The 21,079-nt window shown below is 38.9% G+C and overlaps 3 protein-coding genes across 3 annotated transcripts in view; all 3 read left to right on the top strand.

Annotated features, from left to right (window-relative positions):
* Positions 1-4,231: 4,231 nt before the first annotated feature.
* On the top strand, positions 4,232-8,475 carry LOC117825544. Its single transcript, XM_034701443.1, has 4 exons — positions 4,232-4,613; positions 4,978-5,064; positions 6,393-6,557; positions 7,517-8,475. Exons 1-4 carry the CDS (start codon positions 4,233-4,235, stop codon positions 7,685-7,687), a joined length of 804 nt encoding a protein of 267 aa, XP_034557334.1. The 5' UTR covers position 4,232; the 3' UTR covers positions 7,688-8,475.
* Positions 8,476-9,696: 1,221 nt separating this feature from the next.
* LOC117825347 (40S ribosomal protein S25-like) lies at positions 9,697-10,064 on the top strand. The gene is given in 2 exon segments (XM_034701153.1): positions 9,697-9,942; positions 9,944-10,064. Coding segments are annotated over 2 exon segments (351 nt in total). The 5' UTR covers positions 9,697-9,712.
* A 1,357-nt stretch (positions 10,065-11,421) lies between these two features.
* The window catches only part of zgc:153039 (uncharacterized protein LOC767698 homolog), an 82,045-nt gene continuing 72,387 nt past the window's right edge, over positions 11,422-21,079 (top strand). Inside the window, exons 1-3 of the mRNA XM_034700926.1 lie at positions 11,422-11,982; positions 17,441-17,575; positions 20,217-20,354. Coding sequence (XP_034556817.1) covers positions 11,763-11,982; positions 17,441-17,575; positions 20,217-20,354 — 493 coding nt within the window. The 5' untranslated portion in view covers positions 11,422-11,762. The remainder of the gene's footprint in view (positions 11,983-17,440; positions 17,576-20,216; positions 20,355-21,079) is intronic.

The raw sequence follows: 21,079 nt of genomic DNA, 5'->3' as shown, positions 1-21,079 counted from the left end.
GTAAACATTATGTTTCACAGAATAAGCCCTTATTATTTGTACACATTCACACAGATTTGTTTTGACACTCAGCATCTTATTTGTTAAACTTTTTATCTTCATATTCAAAGTCTTTACATTTCTGGCTCTGAGCTTCTTTATAACTCTGAACACATCTGACACAGTCGTGGTTCTTAAACGCAGGGGTTCCCAAACTTTTCAGCCCGCGACCCCTAAAATAAAGGTGCCAAAGACTCGCGACCCCCACTGTCCCTCAAAGGGATTTAATGTGGCTTCATTTAGCTGGTCTGCAGAAAATCAGTCTACCTATATGAGCATGTGTCTGTGTTTCCTGTGCTGTTATGAATTAACCTGCTGCTACTGATGCTTTTGATGATTAACTGTTCACTAGCCCTAAACTTATGAGTCATCTGGCAACAAAGAAAGGCAGAAAACTCATTACATTTTCAATTTTCAAGGTTTATTCAAGTTGGGTTACTATTTTTGTCGATATTTTTTTACTATAATGGGTGAAATGTACTATTTTTAGATAACTTAAAAAAAACAAAACATTCTGGAAGACATCTCACAAGACCCATTTGTGTCCCCCAGGGGGTACCGACCCACACTGTGGGAACCCCTGCTTTAATGCTCCACAGCCTCAAAGATTCAGAGATCAATAGTGTGCATACAAGCATACCACAGATACAAAGTTTAAACACTTCATCTCAATAGCTCCCTCTTCTTAGTTTGACTCACCCACCTGCACATGCTGAAGATGATCCCCAGATGCTCCCTCCCTGGTTTCGGTCCCCATGCTGACACATGTAGGACTCAAGGTTGGATGCCTCGGCAGACAGGAAGTTGCAGTTGACCAGGTCCAGCATGGCAGCTCCACAGGATGTTTACAGCAGGGACAGAGCACAGAGCAGACAGGTAGACTGACACCGCGAGGCTGCTCTGCTCTCACTCCCTCCCCAGCTTGAATGCAGGGACCACACAGGGTGTGTGAGCATGGCAGGATCAGGATGACCTCACACTCCTGTTTGCAAGCTGGACAGCGTGTAAACTGCTGCAAACACTCTTCTTCCTCACCTTCATCCCTGTCAGGCTTTCCTGCCTCCAGATTCAGGAGTCTTTTCCGGGGATGAGAGGTCTTCTCCGACATCACACACAGGCGATTAAAGAAGTCCTCTAGATGCCATTTCTTCTCTGAATTTCACATCTTCATTGTCATCTCATAGCCAACATGTCCACATATGCATAATTCCTCATTCTGTGCCTGTGCAGCTGTGATCAGGCCTCCATCAGTGCAGGAGTGGCTGCAAAAAACCTGGTCGCACAGAAAAAAGGCACATCTTTTTGATTTTTCCTTTTGCTTTCAAGTCATGAGCAACAAAAAAAATGGAGTTCATTTTTCTTTAACTAACCAAAAGTCAAGTGACAGACAACAGGGTATAAAAAAACACAGTTAAATGTATCAAGAAATCCTCCTGTTGTGTCCTCCTCTCTGTCCCCTCGCTGACTGTTGTGGGTAAGAGCTGATAAAAGACAGACACAGAGGATAAAGAGAGAGAGAGAGAGAGAGAGAGAGGGGGAGAGAGAGAGAGAGCTCAGCCCTTTAAAAGGTACTCAATGCTTGGTGTTGCCATGGTAAAGGCTCTTCCAGAGACGCACAGCTGTGAGATAATACACCCAACACAACCCTTCTGCACACACACAAACACAGAGCTCATTAATGCCACACGGGTGAGCCACATCAATTGGAAAACCATTTGTAAAACACACTAAAACACACACACACACAACTAATAACACACATTCTATACCTGGTCCGGTCTGGATGCTCCTCCTCCCATGTAGAGGGGTCCAACTTCAGGAGTGCATACATTGAGAGACGTTTTACGCATCTCATTGTGATTCACTGCAGGGCTGCAGGAAATGGCGCTTTGTGCTCTTGTCTTGTCTGACGGTGTAGGGGGCTCATCTGAGGTCAGCGTGGGGAGGGATTTGAATGCAACACAAGGTGCATCCTGGTTGCATCCTGTTAGTAAGAAGATGTGGCTTTGAACTATAGACAGTGGTGGAAAAAAGTTTTCGGACACCCTTAAAGCATTAGGCAGACATCAATTAATCAATCAAGCTTTATTTGTATTGCACCTTTCATAAAAATCAAATGCAACCCAAAGTGCTTTACAGCGATTGAAAACAAGAAAGAAGCAGAAATACGTGTCAAATTAATATTAAGAATATAAATAGTTAAAATAAATTTAAAGGGTAAGGACAAGAGTTGAAAATAAAATTAATGCTAAAAATATCAATAAAACTGAGTAGATAAAATAAATGATTGAATGAATAAATAAATAAAAACGAAACAAGATAAAAAGTTAAAATTGATAAAATGATAAACAAATACAAATTATGTTTTTTTTTGTTTATTGTTTACAAGAAAAACTAACAAAACTAAATCCCTGACAGTTTCAATATGTCCGTTCTCAACATTGTCGGTATCAAAGTCAAAGAATAACTGAGAATGTGTTCAAAACTGAACAAAAACTAAATAAACCCGGCTGTGACTGTACTAAAAGAAATTGCACTTGAAGACCCAAGAGTGATTCTCAATGCAATATTTCACAAATGCATGGGGTGTCCGAAAACTTTTTTCCACCACTGTATGTGACTTTGACATCTGGGACTGGAGAAACAATCATAGCTGGCAGTTGGCAGGAAAAGGGACGTGATTCTGTGATAAGATTCCAGGGCACAACGCATGTGCAGTCACAGCATTGCACAACAGAATACCTGTGATGTTAGTCATCACTGAGCTGTCCCCCCCCTTTTGGGCTGTCTTTGGAGAGCAAGTCGTGTTCCTTGACTGTCATTATTAACTGTGCTGTCATCACGTGGTGTTTAAAAAAAAACCCTCTTGCTTTCATAACCAAAGAATTGCACCATCAGTTTTCAAAAACGATGGTATTGCATCATAAACTATGTTAAATTATACATGCCAGGTTAAGTTGTATATTTTGTGAATGACACCATGACACTTCAGAGATTGTATTTTTAAAAACCATGCACGCTAAATGTCAAGGAGTCATACTTAAACTCTAAGGATGATGAGAGAACAAAAAAGAAGATGCAGCATGGCTTCCTGTGCATCTGTAGTGAGAATTTGTGTGCCTTGGTGAGTGAGGTTGGATATGACCTGAGGAGCAGGTGCACACAGGAAAGGGAGGGGGGTGAGTTTGTTAGAACATGATACAGCAGGTTTGTTTTGCTGTCTTAACCTTTACTAGACATATTTGGAGCTTCCTGGGCGTGTGGTCCCTGCGTTCTGGATACAATATGATTGGATTTTAAAGTTGACACGGTATAATGTGGTGTGAAAAATCCACCACCAAGACAATATTTCCCGCCTGCTCCAGAGTTGACTGATTCATTTGGATCTGAATGTCTTTGGTGCTGGAAGAGAACAAACCTTTGCTGCATTTCCTTCATGCAACTTCATCTTCACCTTCATCAGTGATTATGCAGGACCTTTTCTGAAACTAATAATTCTCCCTTGGAACTATTTTGACCATGTTTTGATGACAAGAACCAACCACTGGCTCTTTTTTCTGTGAGACTGCAAAGAAATGTGTGTAGAGGTGGCAATAGTGTCATGCTAGAGATGTCTTTAGGATGAAACAATGAGGCAGACATGTGCAACGCTAACTTGACAGTTCAACCTGAATGTCTGTGTAATGGTGTTGTAACTGGGTGAGTAGTGTCTGGGTCTACGTGGTGCCTCTCTTGTCTTATTTACATTGAGAATCCAGTGTCAAACATTAACTTTGGGCTTAATCAAATATAAAGCTTGCCCGCTCCAAAAGCTGGCTCTGTGTATGTCACTGTTTCTTCTTCGTCACATCAAGAGACAGAGAGTGTTTTAAAGACAAAGCAGCTTCACAGGGGATCAGTGATTCAGACATGTGCCTGCACTTTCTGCACGGATATTTGGACTTTCACTTGATGCAGAAGGACTTGAGGATCTGTGTTTTGAGCTCATTTTTTTGGACTTGATTTGAGGACAGCAGACCACAGCTGATGGACACTATGCACCGAGGAGCGGGTTATGGCTTATAGCAAGGAGTCTACCGAGTTGACACAACCATCTCTTATATTTACAAAGGGGGAGATCTGGTGTTACTGCAGTTTAAATGTATTTATAGAGGTGTGAATGTGTCACTTGTTTTTTATACATGGTCATATTAATGTCAGGATACAGTTGTGATGAATATCCATCAGGAGAATCTCTCAGGATCACTGAAAAGGTTCGCTGCACAACGTTAATCTTTTCCTTCACTCACTCAGAAAGACTAGAAAGTGCAATACAAGTTCAAGTCCATTTCTCCACTCCAAGCTACAATGGATTTAGAAACTCAACTTGTCAGAGCGCCACAACAAAAATGAGCGTAAAGGCAGCTCTTCAGACGTCTCCACTGTCTGCTCCATCAGGACTCCTGCTGCTGCTGCTGATCGGAGTGATTTCCTGCCATCTACCTGGGGTCCAGGCCAGACCCATAGACTTCTGGTGCAACCGCGAAGCCAGGAAACACATGGGGAAAGCAGTAGAGGGTCTGAAGAAAGAAATGGTAAGGAAATATGCCTCATATTGATTTTTAACAGACACAAAACACATCCTTGAACCCTGACAAATATTCTGCTCCAACTCAAAAGAGCACATTTTAAATATCGCACACCTGCTCAACCTTAAAATAAGATTTCATCCCCTATAATGATGTCTCTTGTTGTCATTGTGCTGGTTGTATGTTTCCAGTCATACCCCAGACCCATAACCATGCCCTTTCTTCATTCAAAGACACTCAGTGCCTTTATTTTTCTGAGTGTAGATGCGTCGGTAGAGAAACACTTGAACATTCAATCACAACATTTTCCCCAAAAAGTTGTGTTTTATTTTCTGTGCGTGCGTGTTTGTGACTTTGTTCATGTTCTCAGGCTGACTGCGTGGGTTCTCACATGCTGCCCTCTCCTCTACAGCTACCATGTGTTTGGGTACAACCAGCAGAATGGGCAAACAAAACTGTGAGTAATACCTAACCTCAACCAAAGCACGTACGCACAACCACAGCATGCATGAGTGGTATCAGTACTCGATCAATGAAAACAAATGTGCGATCAGAGAAGTTGCTTTGATCTGCATTCAACATGCCAAAACAGTCAAAATGAGCCACGGTACCTTTCAGTGTCTGCAGAGAACCATGGTGCACATCTAAAGCGATGTGCCGTTTTCGCTTTTGCCATTTCAATAACAGTGAAGTAAGAAGTAACAAGTGCCGTTATTATGCACTTTTTAAAGTTAGCATTGGCGTGTTGGTTCTGTCAGCTTGCACAGCAGCTGAAGCGAAATACAAACAGGAGTCGATGGTGTTTATGCTTGTTGAGAAAACGTTGGCATGCCGACATGTTCAACATGCCAATACCAAATCCAGAACAAAGATCTTATCTATCCAAAAGTTGTCAGGATGTGTTATGCACAAATATTGCAACTTAAAGGTTGTCATACATTGTCAATCAAAAGAATCTTTGAGAGCACCATTGTTAGTGTTTTTATTGCCTACAATAAAGGGTGATGTAATAGACCATCCATCTATAGCCCTTTCATCTTGTGCAAGGTAAGAGGACTGAAACTTAATTGGATTATGTCATATTATAAATCAAACATTGTAAATCATACATTGTCACAGTCTTGTCATCTTATGCAAGGAAAAGGACTGAAACTTCCATTTTCATGTATAGGCTTGTGAAGAAAAGTATGAAGGCTGTTAAACAATAATTTGTATTAATCACAATGAATCCAATTTTAACCACGTATTTCAAAATGCTTCATTTTACATTTTAAAAACATGTTTAAGTCTGTATCAGAAATGTAAAGCAGTGTCTTTATTTAGGAATCAAATATCTAAAATGTACTTTATGATCTTGACTTTTAGATTTCTTATTTAAATAAATGTAAGATGTATCTTACTGTCTGTTGCAGTCCTCTGATTCTGTTTTACATTGCTGAAATATCCGCTCAAAGAACTTAGTTATCCTCCGCTTTCATCTGGCACCATAGTTAATGCTGACACGTGACATTCACATCAGACCTCAGCTTTACTTTGTGTTTAATGCAATTAACAAATTAACAAATGTTTGCATGCTCACACTCTAAAGATTGCATGAAACTTAAACATCAAATTTTACCTTAATACTTTGTTGTAACTATTGAGCCAGCCGGTTTCATTTTAAAGATTTATTATGACTGTGTGTGTGTGTGTGTGTGTGTGTGTGTGTGTGTGTGAGGTTTGTGTGTTTGTTTGTTTGTTTTTGTGTGTGTGTTTGTGTGTGTGTGTGTTTGTGTGTTTGTCCAGCTACAGCAGAAGCGTGCAGAGGTGCTCGGGGCTTTCCAGGTGTTTCGAGATGGAGTTCACGGGGCAGCGAATCAGACCACATTGCAATGTCAGACCTCATTGCTAGAGAGACTTGGACATCATGTAACAAACTATGTGGGTCTCGTCAGCAGCCTCCAGATACAGGTGAAAAACACACAGTGGGGTCATTTATTTCATTGAACTACAGTTTGTGACCTTTAAGAGATATAATGGAAAACACTGATCACCAAGAAGCTGAAAATCATCCTCTCTCTCACAAAGAATTTGTTTTGACCTTATGTCAAAATATAGAGCAACATTTAACATTTATATTTAACATTCAGCTAGAACATTTAACATTTATATTTAACATTCAGCTAGAACATTTGACATTTATATTTAACATTTGTATTTGTATCTCACTTTTGTATTTAGCATTTAACATACACATTTAGATTTATATTTATATTTAACATGTATATTTATACATTACATTAAGATTTAACATTTAGCATATACATTTATATTTAACATTTATATCATATTTAACATTTCACATTTATATTTAACATTTACATTGAACATTTGTATTTAACATTTAACATTTAGATTTTTATTTTGCATTTATTTGTATTAAACAGGGATTTTAACATTTATATTTAACATTTATATTTACATCTTACATTTAGATTTAAAATGTAACATATTCATTTATATGTAACATTTACATCACATTTAAAATTTAACATCTATATTTATATTTAGTATTTGCATTCAACAGGGATTTTAACAAATATATTTAACATTTAACAATTGGATTTATATTTAGCACTTGCATTCAACAGGGATTTTAACATTTATATTTAACAATTAGATTTAGATTTAGCACTTGCATTTTTAACTTATATTTGTCACAACAAATTAAATGTGAAGAAGATCACAAATATTGCTCTTAATGTGATAAAAAAAAGTTACTTTTGAAAATTCACACTACATTTGTAAGACATTTAAGAGCAAATTATGGAGAATTATTGTCTGTATTTTTAGTGTGCACAAGTTTACAAATGGTGCCCCATAATTTTGTCTGGTGGAAATCAAATTGATCTTTCTTTTGGCTCTTACAGAACGACATGGGGACATCATCTCAACCTGCAGCACAGAACTGTCCCCCCGAACGCAGTCTGAAAAAAGTGTTGGAACAATACGGAAGGCTGCTGAAGGGAAAACTTGAGCGCTTTGCTGTTGACCTCAAGGACAGTATGTGCAAAGAGGAACACAGCACAGCCAATACCTGAGAGCTGATGTAAGACAGCACAAGATACCTCAGGAGGAACAGCTCACAGACACTGAGATTGGAATTATGGTGAATGATCCTACATGTTGCGAATAGCACCGTATAACCGGTGAATGGTTCGAAGGCCAAAGTGGATAGCAACATTTTTGAGCTGTATGAAAACTCCCAGAGACTACAGCAGAATATTTTCGTGTGGAAAATATCATACACTGCTTTTCCAGTTAAAAGCCTAAAATACATTTTCTACAACATGAATGAGTTAAAGATCTTACCAACACGATGGTGCAGTCAGCAATGGTTCTGGAAATACATTGCCAATTTCTTGATGGATCTAAAGTTAAGTCGTGAAAACATTTCCAATATGGCGACTATCATGATTGGGCTTCACAACATCTCCTCAGAATCGGGTGTCCTCACTGAAACTACGCCTACGCTCTATGGGGATTCCTTGGCTTCTGGAGTCAGCTCCAAGTGGACTCTTGAGGAACTGCAGTTTATTTTCTGAGCACTTTCACACTGGCTTCATTTTTAATAATGGAGGTTGAGGGTTGGGTGTGATGCATAATTTTTAGCCATCTATATTTTGTAAATTAGCATACTAATATCTGCTCGTTGGCACTTTGCCAAATGAGTCAAATTTAGGAGTTGGACAAATTAAAGTTGTGACCTCGTCAAAGAACCAGAGGAAAGGTTAATGGATCACCAAAGTAAACAGGACTCCTCTGTTGCAGACTTTCTCTTTCTCTTTCTTTTTTTTTGTTGCAGTGCCCTGTATTCATAAACACAGTTAATGACCATTTTAATGTGTCTATCTTTAATATTTAGTCTCCCCTTATATCTTATCTTATGTTCTGAATGTTCAAAATTACCCATGAGCAATATAAATCTAAGGCATATAAGCTTAAAGATGTAATGCTGTTCTCATTAGCAGGTGTCCCGGAGAGTGCAACGATGTGATTGGACATGCCAACCTGATCATATGACCAAGAGCAACAGGCTGGTGGCTGGAAACACAGGAAAACACTCGCGTTGGGAAACTTGGTCAAGCTAGAAATATTATGGCAGGACTAAACCGGAAGTCATGCATTTTAAAGCACCTCACTCTTGTGAACATTATATCTCAAGAAGGCCTGGGGTTAATGTCTCTCAGTTTGACATGGCATCCACTTCTTGGGCTGTTGTCCCTTTGCTGTTAATGCAACAGCTCTGTAGGGACTGTATAGAGAATATCTTAAAATTTGGTACACATATTCAGTTGAATCGTTGATGAAAATGTTTAGGTCAATTGTTTAGTTCAGTGTGACCACTCATAAATCCAATTAAAAGCTTCAAAAAGCGATACAGATATCCCAATCATAGTCTGTCAGTACTGACTCCAGAGGGTTAAAGCAGGACTGCCCGCTGTAAAAATTCTGTATATGCAGTTTTGGAGGCTATAAAGAGATTTCTCAACGTTCAGAGACAGAACTGACCCAGTGTATGGTACGGACAAGCTAAGTTGCTATTGCTAAGTCTGTATCACTTTTTGAAGCTTTTATTTTGGTATTTATGGTAGGCAGCAGTGAATCTGCATATCAGCTAAATATTTAGGATCTCAGAGCAACATTTAGCATTTATATTTATATCTAGCATTTATATTTATATTTAACATTTATATTTATATTTAGCATTTATATTTATATTTATATTTAACATTTAGATTTAGATTTAGCATTTGGATTTAACAATTATTTTTAACTTAATATATTTTTCACAACAAAATTAAATGTGAAGAACATCACAAATATTCCTCTAAATGTGATAAAAAAGTTACTTTTAAAAATTCACTCTATATTTTTATGACGTTTTGGAGCTAAATGTGGAGAAATGTTGCTGTTATTTTCGGTGCGCACAACTTTACAAACGGCGCCCCATAATGAACAACACAAAACCAAGACAGTAAAGAGTGGTACACAATAATAACAACAACAATAATAATAGTAGATGGGGGGAACTTCCTTTCGGTCTGACATCTTGAGGAGGAAACATGCCGCCTAAGCAGGACAAGAAAAAGGATACTGGCAAGTCCAAGAAGGACAAGGACCCAGTCAACAAGTCTGGGGGCAAAGCCAAGAAGAAGAAGTGGTCCAAGGGAAAAGTGAGGGATAAGCTCAACAACCTGGTGCTCTTCGACAAGGCAACCTATGACAAGTTGTACAAAGAAGTTCCCAACTATAAACTCATCAAACCAGCTGATGTGTCTGAAAGGTTCGTGGCTCCCTGCCCAGGAACTGCTTGCCAAAGGCATGATCAAACTGGTATCCAAACACAGAGCACAGCTAAATCATATTCACAACACCAAGGGCGGATATGAGGAGGCAGCGGCAGTGAAAGCATAAACAGGTTCTTATATCTGCTTCCTTTTACTGAGCTGTTTGTGATGAAAGGTGAATAAGAAATAAATAAAAATAAATTAAAAAAAAGATAGTATAGATTACATTAAAATTCAAATGATATAGAGAAGTATATACAAATTAATTTATGTATAAATAAATAGCAAAATAAAGAAGTAAATAAATGAATACAATAATAAATTAAAACTGCAAGCAGATATGAGCTGGCCCTCGCACAAGCACCGCCTGATGTGCGCCACCGCCTGATGTGCACCACCTCCTGATGTACACCACCGCCTGATATGCACCACCTCCTGATGTACACCACTGCCTGATATGCACCACCTCCTGATGTACGCCACCGCCTGATATGCAGCAGTTGTTGCTGTGCTGCACTTTATTTATTTTTTTTATTTAACCTTTATTTATCCAGATAAGTCCCATTGAGATCAAGACCTCATTTTCAAGGGCGACCTGGCCAAGAGGTTGGCAGCACACGTCAGAATAAATGGCACATCTCAACAACATGGGACATATATGCAGACAGTATGTAGAAGCAAACAATAATAATTTAAAAGTGCAACTTATTTTCAAGTAAAGTGCAGTTTGTGATTACAAAACAGCATTTAAAAACACAGGCACTGTTCTGGGGTCTGTCTTTCATTTAAGATAGACTTAAAGGTGTCCAGAGAGATGAGATCCGACAGATTCAAGTCCTTCTGGAGTTTATTCCAAGCAGTAGGACAGCAAAACTGAACGCTCTCTTACCAAACTCTGTCCGAACACGGGGAACACACATCCGTAAAGTGTCGCAGGCTGAAACTGTGAGCATCCTTGTGCAGTTATCAGCATAGTGTACATTGCAGTACTGCCTGTCACAAGTAGGAGGGGCTATGTCTTTAATTACTTTCTGAAGGATTGTTCATCACAGATCATTATAGAAAGAGTTGTGATCACAAGCATGTTAAAAACATGTTCTGAGAGTAAATACCCATTGTGTCCAATAGGTGGCGCTATTCATATGGACATAATGTTTATGTAGATGAATTAAGGCTGGGACCATGATGACATTTGTAAAATGAAAATCCTGATATATACAGTCTATGTATATGACCCTTTCTACATACTGTACCTTTAAGTACTAATTAGAACTGTTTTATACCTGTAAACCATGGTAGAAAAAATATTTAACATGATGTAATCTGCTGTATATGCACGTTTTCAATCCCTGTTGTCCTCTTTCGCGATCTTTAATAACATTATCTCGAAAACATTTTTTTTGACGTCAGTTGCTTTTATTCTGAAAGTCCAGACCGGAAGTTGTGTGTGTAGTGCAGGCGGTGAAACGGCTTAACGTCACGTGACGATCTGCTCAGTAATAAATGAGATGTCCAGCAGCACTTTGGCAGCAGCGGGCAGTTGGTGTGGATTTTTAACAGATTTAACACTGTGTGAGAGCACTGTTAACTTACACTCACATGTTTATCACTCTGTTTTTTAATTGAAGTTATTTGACCCCACCTGTAAGCACTTATTTCTTACTTTGCTAACTATGTAGCCGCGGGGCTCTGATTTTAACGCTCGAAAGCTGGAAGATATAAAGTAACGTGTCGCAGAAAGTCACTGAAGAAGTCTCATTCCAGGAGCAACGCTGGACTGACAGCTTGCTCTCAAACACACCACTTTATGAAGCTCTGAAGAACTATGGCAGAGAAGACTCCTCTCCTCCACTACCGCCTCTCCACCAGCGTCAATGAATCCGACCGGCGTGTACCTGTGGCCGGGCAGGCTCCGGAGCAGCATCCGGGCACTCCCCGGCAGAAGTCCAGCCAGCAGCGACAGCCCAAGAAACTCTCCATCTTCTTCGGGGTGGTGATTCCCACCCTGCTGTCAATGTTCAGCGTGGTGGTGTTTCTCAGAATAGGTGAGTGCTGAGAAGAATAAACACCTTTCTCTGATGCTTGAACAAGAGATGCAAACCAAAGCACAAACAAAATCCTGATGGTTTCACTCAACTCAGCTGTATTTATAGAACCTGAATACATTCAAGCATGCAGCTAATACAGTAATAGGTTAGAGTGGAAAATAAAGTGTTATAAAATACTTAAAATGACGATCAAATCAATAAAATAAAATCAGACAAGTATCAGAAAAATAACAAAATAAAGAAAATAAAGAAAAATAAAATCAGAGGAGTATTGGAAGAATGAAATCATTACTAAAAAATCAGAGAAGTATCAGAAAAATCAAATCAGTTTTATTCTATCTCAATATATAAAAATACAATTTTATATAATGTGATAGAATAAAACGAAATAAATAAAAATTATGTTAAAACAATGTTAATAATGGTAATAATGCACTCCAGGGCTATAAGGAAATCACTACAAGTTAATAGCTAAATGAAGAAGCTGAGTCTTAAGTTTATGTTTACAAACATCCAAAGAGCTTGTTGTTTTAATGTCCAGAGGCAAGGAGTTCACAGTTTAGGTGCATAAAGACGGAAAGCTCTCTGGCCGGCTCTTGTGAGGGACACATGAGGAACATCTGAGAAATCACTTGAGGATTTTTATTCCCACTTGCATTATAAAACAGTGTCCACTGTCCAAGGTCCTTTATATGCAAGACCTGATTCTGAAGTACTTATGTGTGATTTATTATACAATTTATAACACAATGATAACAAACAACAACAGTGTATTGTTTGGTGTGAATGTAATATGTATGTTTCTATATATATTTCAGTGCACGCAGAAAGCCTGAATAACCTAATAACAAGCAGCTTGTTATTAGGTTCGGATTCTTCAGTGTTCCCGGCTAACAAGGTTTAAAAAAAAAAAAGCCAAATCATCCAGATAGGCTTCCTCTTCTGCAAAACAAACAGACCAGCTGGGGGAAGTAGTGAAAACAATAAGTTGTGTCAGAATTTAGACAAATCTCAAATGCTTTTGAACAGACAGGAGATAGAAAGAGATGAAACTTTTCTTTCTTTCTGTCTTCATTTAGTATTTTAAGCTCTAGCTGCGAGTCAAGAAAGTCAAGCACTTTCATTTCCGTTGTTCTCTGTATCTATTTTGTCCCGACAGAATGAGATCTATACCGCTGTTATCGTCACACCACAAACAGATCTGTTGTCACTTTTTGTTTCTCACTACCAGGGAGGAAAAAGTTCAAACAGATCCTCAGTCGACACAATGCTTGATTCACTGTGAAAGGAACTGTTTATGTTTTTTCTATCTCATGGCAGAAAGTTAAATTTTCCAGTGTGTAAGGCTCGTAATCTTGATAAGTCATGCAATCCTGAGTTTTACATTTCTGCTGTAAAAGCATAAAATACAGCCATTGACTACTGAGAAACACAAGCAAGCCATGAAACTTCAACTCCAACTCGTCTCTTTTCTCATATCTCCAATCCTCCACATCTCGTTTATTCGACCCCCTTCACTGGCCCCAAGTCTCATTAGTTGACATGAGATGACACACACACTCACACATTGGGAGTTGAATTTTAATAATAATAATAATAATAATAATAATAATAATAATAACTTTATTTGTGTAGCACCTTTAAAAAACAAATGTTCACAAAGTGTAGATGCGAATAAAACAAAGTAAACCTTTAACAGACAGAGAGGAGGGTAGGAATTCAAAGAATGTGAAACACAATACAACAGAATAAATGTAAATAATAATAATAATAATAATAATAATAATACATTTTATTTAAAGGCGCCTTTCTCGGCACTCAAGGACACCGCACAGATAGAAATATATATATACACGAATTCACATTAAATAAAACAGAATAAAGTGGTGGGACAATAGACCAATAAATCATTCTTAAAGAGGTTTTTCCAAAAGAAATTAATACAAATAAATAAATGAATTAATAAAATAGATAAATGAAAATAGGAAAGTAAATGAAAATAAATAAATACAAATAAATAAAAATATAAATAAACAAATAAAAGTTAATAAAAATAGATAAGTAAATAAGCATTAAAGGACAATAAAAAAGGTTTCCAGAATAAGAAGACGAGATCACTTTGGAGAAAATGTAAAACGTTGAATTAGGACCATTAAAATAAAAATAAGAAATAAGAAATAATACAACAATAAATAATCAAATACATTTAATAATAATCAATTAAAGCTGGGGTTGGCAGTCTCTGAAAACTAGCATGAATTTGAATGTAGCATTTCCTCATGACTCCGTCTAACCCCTCCCCTCCTCCCTCAGAGCTCCTCCAAAACGACGCCCCCCCGCTCACATACACGAGCGCCGCTGACTTGCGACCATATGATGGTGACTGATTCAAAACCGGTCTTCACCAAAACATTATCATAGTGAAAGTTAAAAACACAAACAAACATGGCTGCTGTTAGCACTCACAACTGTCATTCTAGCATTATCCAGTTGTACTGGTGACACGATATCAGGAGAAAAGTTATAACACATGTAATACTGTAACAGCTCTACTGATTGTTAAACCTGTTCAGTTTAGATGCTCTTAATTCCTACAGTGTTGACGGTTAGTGAAGGCATCAGGAGAGGTGTAGAGAGTGCGAGGTGGAGAGAGGAGAGACAAGAGGAGAAGTTCTTCATTCATTCAAACATTGATTGTTGTTTTGTTGGTTGTCGTGATCACGGCCGACAGTGACCGGTTATTAAAGCTCAACGTGTTCACGAATCGGCTCGTCATCCTTACAGCGTCCGGACGGACGCTACAGTACATCTACATTTCTGTAGGACTTACTAAATGTCATTAATTCTTCTGCTTGTCAGAGCCCCGTGGTGAGAGCTTTTTAGACTCTGATCCGGACTACAGTCCTGAGCAAAGCACCTCATCGGGTCAGAGGGGACAGGCCCAAGGTTGAGCGAGAGGGGCAGTCAGTATAGTCAGGGGAAGCAGAGGCAAGAGACTGGGACTCAGAGTACACGCCGGGGAAATGTACGCGCAGGAGGCGGGCAGAACGGCAGGACGGGATTTGAATGGTTTAAAATTTTGGCACCCAAAAAAGGCTGATTGGTTGGTGTTTTCCAGGTTTACTCCGGCTGTAGATAGCAGCTTTTCTTCGCTCTTTTTTAAGAACACATTATGTATTGATTACCATCAGGACATAAAGATAATTTTAACCAGTATAACAAAAAGTGTATCTAAATCTGATTACCAACCCCAGCTTTAAGTAGTTGCATAAAAACTTAAAATAATAATTTAGAAAAATAAAGCAGTGAAAAGGATGAAGTCACATAAAAGCTGTGAAGTCTGTCACACTGGGTCTTAAGAAGAGATTTAAAACATGTCACTGACTCTGCGGGCCTTCATTGACAAACATATTAGCTGTCTGTGTGTAGCTCCAAAGAACTGTGTTCCTACTGTACTGTGCCAGTCTGCAGAGGAACTACAGTAGTTTCATTGTGGATGTGAAACTGTTGTAATCGAAATCAGCCGTTAAAGCCTCGACATGAGGAAGAAAGAGAGATCTATGTGTTGTGTGATAACATATCTATAAATATGAAAGTACACTTGTTACCATAGCCAAACAAATCAAACAAATCAAAGGATAGTTTCTGTGTCATCACACATTTTAAAAAGCCTTTCTAAACTCTCTCTTGGTTAATTAGTTGCACATTGTGTTCCTCCTTTGTGCCCACTTTAAGAAAATGTGGTTCATGTGATGCAGATAAAAACAGAGCGAGTTTCTGTTAGCCGCAGACATTCACGGCATGTAAATATAGACAGTGAGATGTCGCAGTAGTGTACAGCTCTGTGTGTGTGGATGCATACATACGCTGATGCATTTTGCCACACTTTGATTGAAAGCTCATGACCTCGCCAAGGAACATTTCAGACATTTAGTTTGCTAATGGACCGTTGCAAATATCTGGACCAGCTTTGTTGCCAAACCTGTTTACACAAGTCAGAGAGGGAACATCAAGCTCACTTTTTCCAAGGATTTAAAAACTGTTGAATCCTGTAGAACTGGCTCAAAGTTCTCGAATGAACCAGTTTGTACCGAACATCTCAGAAATGAAAAGAATTAACCTAAAAATTGAGTCCTAAAAGTTTTTAATACAGCTTAGTATGAGCTTTGTAGAAAGAGGCTGAGAGTAACTTTTTCCAAAGTCCGAGTGTGATTTGTTTATTATTGCAGATTGCAGTAATTCCTTTGAGCCATTAAACAGGGACTACAGTTGTGCCAACCCAAAGCACCCTTAAATCACTGAATCCGCCAATATCAGTCCTCCAGGGTAGGCTGGGAACCAGACTAATCTCCAAGCCTGTTTTTCATTTGCCACTTCAGACCCGTCTGGCCCTGCTCCCTTTCGTATAGATCTCTATGAATCAGGCCAATCACTTCTTTTTATTTCATGTGCTTTAATGTGTTTTCTATCAGAGGAGTGCAGTTGAAACAGTGGCGTAGGTCAGCGCAGCTTGGCCGTGTCTACATATTGTTTTTTGTTTATCCATTACCGTTCCTTCTCTGTCATGTGTTGACACGGGGGAAACAGGAATGCTTCCACATGTCAGATTTAAAAGCTGCTGGAGTGTCCACAATTGCGAAATCGTCTGTCTGTTCTCTCTCTCGCTATTAACGCTGGTGTCTGCCAAAGGATGAAGGGCATGCATGGGACCATGGCCGTCCCTCTGCTGCGCTCCACTGCGGCTGGAAAAACACCACACATTTTCCCTGAAAGACCCAACTGTCTGTCACCTTTTCTCAAAACAATCGTACGTGAGAGGTTTGATTCTATGTATGCTGGATTGTCATACCGTTCATGCAGTGTCGGTAGTTTGAAACAGAACTTGGGTTTCTGCTGCTAAGCTAAACTTGCATCCTGGATCTTATCAACTTATCATCCAAAATTTAAAGGCTGCCTCTGCTGGTGCTGGATTGTAAAGTAGTTCAGGAGTCCAGATTAAGTCAGATATTTTTTTACATGAATGCACCACACTTGATCTTCAAAGTGATCTGAATCTTGAAAAACAAACCTCTCGTATCTGCTTTATAAAATCTTTATTCCCCTTTTGGTTTGTGTACTCTGGAGTTCAGTGTTACAGTAAATACAGTGAGGGGGATTCACTCTAAACGGAAGAAGGCATGTAACAACAAGCCATTTGTTATGTGAGCAGACGTTCACTTTCAGTTTGAATCATTAAAAGAGTCCCTGAAATGATCTCATCATAAACTTCCCTGTGTGTCTCTTATTGAAACCTTATTGAAATTCTCCTTGTGGCAGACAAATTCTTCACATCCTCTGTACTCTATGCGTGGGCCCTTCCTAAGTACGGTTAACTTCTCCTTTCAACTGCATCACTTCCAAGACCACAGTTCTGCTTTTTAACCACCTGACGTGTTTGTGTGTTTTGTCTGACTAGGATTTCTAGTGGGCCAGTCCGGACTGTACCAAGCGATTGCCATGTTCCTGGTGGCTTACTTTATCATCTCGATGACCGTGCTGTCCGTCTGCGCCATCTCCACCAATGGAGCCCTGGATGCTGGAGGAGCGTACTGTATCCTCTTCAAACACACGTACAGACTATCACATGGCTTTAACACGACCATCAGTGTTGGGGATTGTTAATAATAATAATAATAATAATAATGATTCATAGAATTTATATAGCGCTTTTCTTAGTACTCAAAGTCACTTTACACAAGATAAAACTAAAACATATAAATAAAACAAAACAGGGACAGGGGTGGGGCGGGGGGAGAGGTCATGTGTGGTATGCTTTTTTGAACAGGTAGGTCTTGAGGTGGTTTTTGAATGATTGAAGTGAGTCAGAGTTGTGGATGTGTGGAGGGAGAGAGTTCCAGAGAGTGGGGGCAGCAATGGCAAAGGCTCTGTCCCCCAAGGTGCGGTGCTTGGACTTGGTGATAGGGGACAGGAAATTGGCATCTGATGATCTGAGGCAGCGAGATGGGGAGTGGCGTTTGAGGAGGTCGGTCAGGTACTATTATTTGAATAATCGTCTTACATATCATGCAAAATGGACTTTTTATTGGTTCTCTACCTGAAATATGTTTCCCTGGCATGTCTAAAACCCCCCGAGAATGAAAAAAATCCATTCTGCCCCTGTTTTGATTTCTACACCTTTCTGTAAATGTGTGTGAAACGAGCCGTTTCAGACTTCTGTGTTTTTGTTACGTAACAACAATATCCGGTCTGTCACGGAGTCAGAGCTCGGAGCCTGTTCAGCCCATAGACTGTATAAAATACAACTCAACCCCTCCTCCGTTTTTCATTACCTGGACAAATGTGTGCTAACAAGGAGCTTAGGAGGGAGGCATGCTAGTTGTAGGCTGTCTTAATAAACACAAAGGTTGGTTTTACTCCCCACGTCTGCAGATTTGAAGATCTAGTGGATGATTTTTATTTATCATGGATAAGTGCTAGTGCTAGTTAGCATAGCGACATAGCTACATGTCATAGCTGTAGCTGTGTACCAAGACACACGTCTACATACTGACAAATAAAACAACAAGAAACACTAAATCTGTGACCAATCCTTCAGAAAGGTCCCGCTGCCTTTCTGGCAGAGGTCGGTTTTACTCCCCATGTCTGCAGATTTGAAGATCTAGTGGATGATTTTTATTTGTCATGGATAAGTGCTAGAGCTAATTAGCATAGCCACATAGCTACATGTTCATAGATGTAGCTGTAGCTGTGTACCAAGACACATGTCGACATACTGACAAATAAAACAACAAGAAACACTAAATCTGTGACGAATCCTTCAGAAAGGTCCTGCTACAGGCGCCTCTCCATCAGGATCAGATTCTGGATCAGATTCAGAGGGGTGAAGTAACGCGATCTCTGAGCAGCCGTGTATATTCAGCCAACATGTAAACATTAGATCAACGTGCTGGAGAGCCGAGGCACGTCCACTTCCTGAGGGGGCGTGGTCAGAGAGAAAACAGAGTGTTCTGAGGAGGACTGAAGAAGAGGGTTTTTCAGGCAGACCAAAATCTGATTTCAAAGTGTTTTTTTGAGCATAAACTTTAAAGACATGTTTTGGGGACCTCTTAGACCAATATATATTGATGAAAAAAGCGTGATATGTCACCTTTAAAACAACGCTGAGAAACAGATGAGTAACGTCACAGATACTACGTCCATTAATTATACAGTCTATGATGTCAACATTCTTACAATATGGTTGTTCAGGTTTGTGTAGCATTGTTTTAGTCAACACAAACCACCTGCATCATTCACTGAAGTTAAAACCCTTGCTTTAACATGTTCATACATTAAGAAACACATTCATTAAACAGCTTTGTTGACCTCCTGCAGATGATTACATAAAATGTATTAAAAAAAGATCACCTGCGTTCATTCAGCAGTTTACTCTCTCCCATTAATTTCCATTTGTCTGTGACGTATACCTAGAAATGAAGATGAAGGGAAGTAATGTATTTATAACTACAAACACATTGATTCTGCTTATTGTAGGACTTTATTTAAACTGTGTTCAAAGTTTAGACAGCCAGATCAGCTGTTTCTCCATTTCCTGTTTCTGTGCTGAACTAAGCTAAAGCTGCGTTTAGTTTATTAGGTTATCAGTGAGCTACTAGATTCTAATCTTCTAGGGATTTTAGACCTCAGTGGAAAAAGGGGGCAACACTGGGCTGGGGAAACCTTTTTAATCCTTTGGAAATAGTAAAACTCCGGGGTACTTTTTGTGAAGATTTGCAGTACTTGTTAATAATTGCAAAAGTCATGACAGTCATTGGAATCATCTAGCAGGAGGGCAAAAGAGTGCATTCCTGAAAATGTCCACTCACTTAATCCACGTTTCCACCGCTCAGATTTTCCCCAGGGACCAGGAATTATTTGTTTCTACCAATGGGACCAGATACTTCATTATAAAAGTCCCTGTATGTGGAGTTGTGCTATCTGAAAGTACAGGGAGTTTAGGGGTGAGACTTGCAGCTTTGAGCATTTCTGATAGTCCAGTATCAGATTTCTCTCATTAGTTCTCATTAGAAACACAGAAAACAGTGGGAAAGGAGGAACCTTGAAAAGCAGCTACTTGATTCTCCTCTTATCTAGAGTGAGAGTCTTTGAAAGGAGAGCAAAATCAATCTCCTATCACTGATCTAAAGGACTGAAACAATGTTTGCCTTGCACCTTTCCTTAGTTTTAATCAGATATGATAAGCCGAGCGCTGGGCCCAGAGTTTGGCGGCAGTATTGGCATCATGTTCTTCTTTGCTAACGTGTGTGGCTGCGCGCTCTATGTGCTGGGTCTGGTTGAAGCCGTCATGGCCACCTTTGGAATACCAGAAGGTGAGTTCAGATTTGCAAAACTATACCATTCCTTGTTTTCGCCTGTCTTATTTACAGGTTGTTAAGCCTTTAAAACTCTAAACACCATGCATGCAGTTAACATTATATCAGACCAGGGGTTCCCAAACTTTTCAGCCGTTATGAATTAACCTACTGCTATTGATGCTTTAGATAATTAGCTGTTCACTAACTCTAAACTTAAGAGTCATCTGGCAACAAAGAAAGGCAGAAAACTCATTACATTTTCTATTTTCAAGGTTTAATTTCAAGTTTAGCTACTTTTTTTGTGAATATTTTTTTTTCTAAAATGGTTAAAATGTACTATTTTTAGATAACTTGTCTTCAACTTTTTATTTTGCATTTTTTTTAGTATTGCTTTGTTCACCACAAGTTAACAAATTATAAATAAGTTATACAGAACCCAACAATGACAAGAAAACATTTATAAATAAAAAAAATACAAAAATAATAATAATAAACAAATAATTATAACAACTAACAGTACAAAGAAAAATGAAGATAAACATAAGAAATAATAATAACAAAAACAAATAATAATAATAATAATAAATATTTTTAGATAACTTAAAAAAAAAACATTATGGAAGACATCTCACGACCCCCCATTTGGGGGTCCCAACCCACACTTTGGGAACCCCTGGTCTACAGTCATGGCCAAAAGTTTTGAGAATGACACAACTATTAATTTTCACAAAGTCTGCTGT

The sequence above is a fragment of the Notolabrus celidotus genome, chromosome 14 (assembly GCF_009762535.1).
Source record: "Notolabrus celidotus isolate fNotCel1 chromosome 14, fNotCel1.pri, whole genome shotgun sequence".
Lineage (NCBI taxonomy): Eukaryota > Metazoa > Chordata > Actinopteri > Labriformes > Labridae > Notolabrus > Notolabrus celidotus.
The sequence above is the reverse complement of the archived record's forward strand: the minus strand, read 5'-3'. Positions and strand labels throughout refer to the sequence as shown.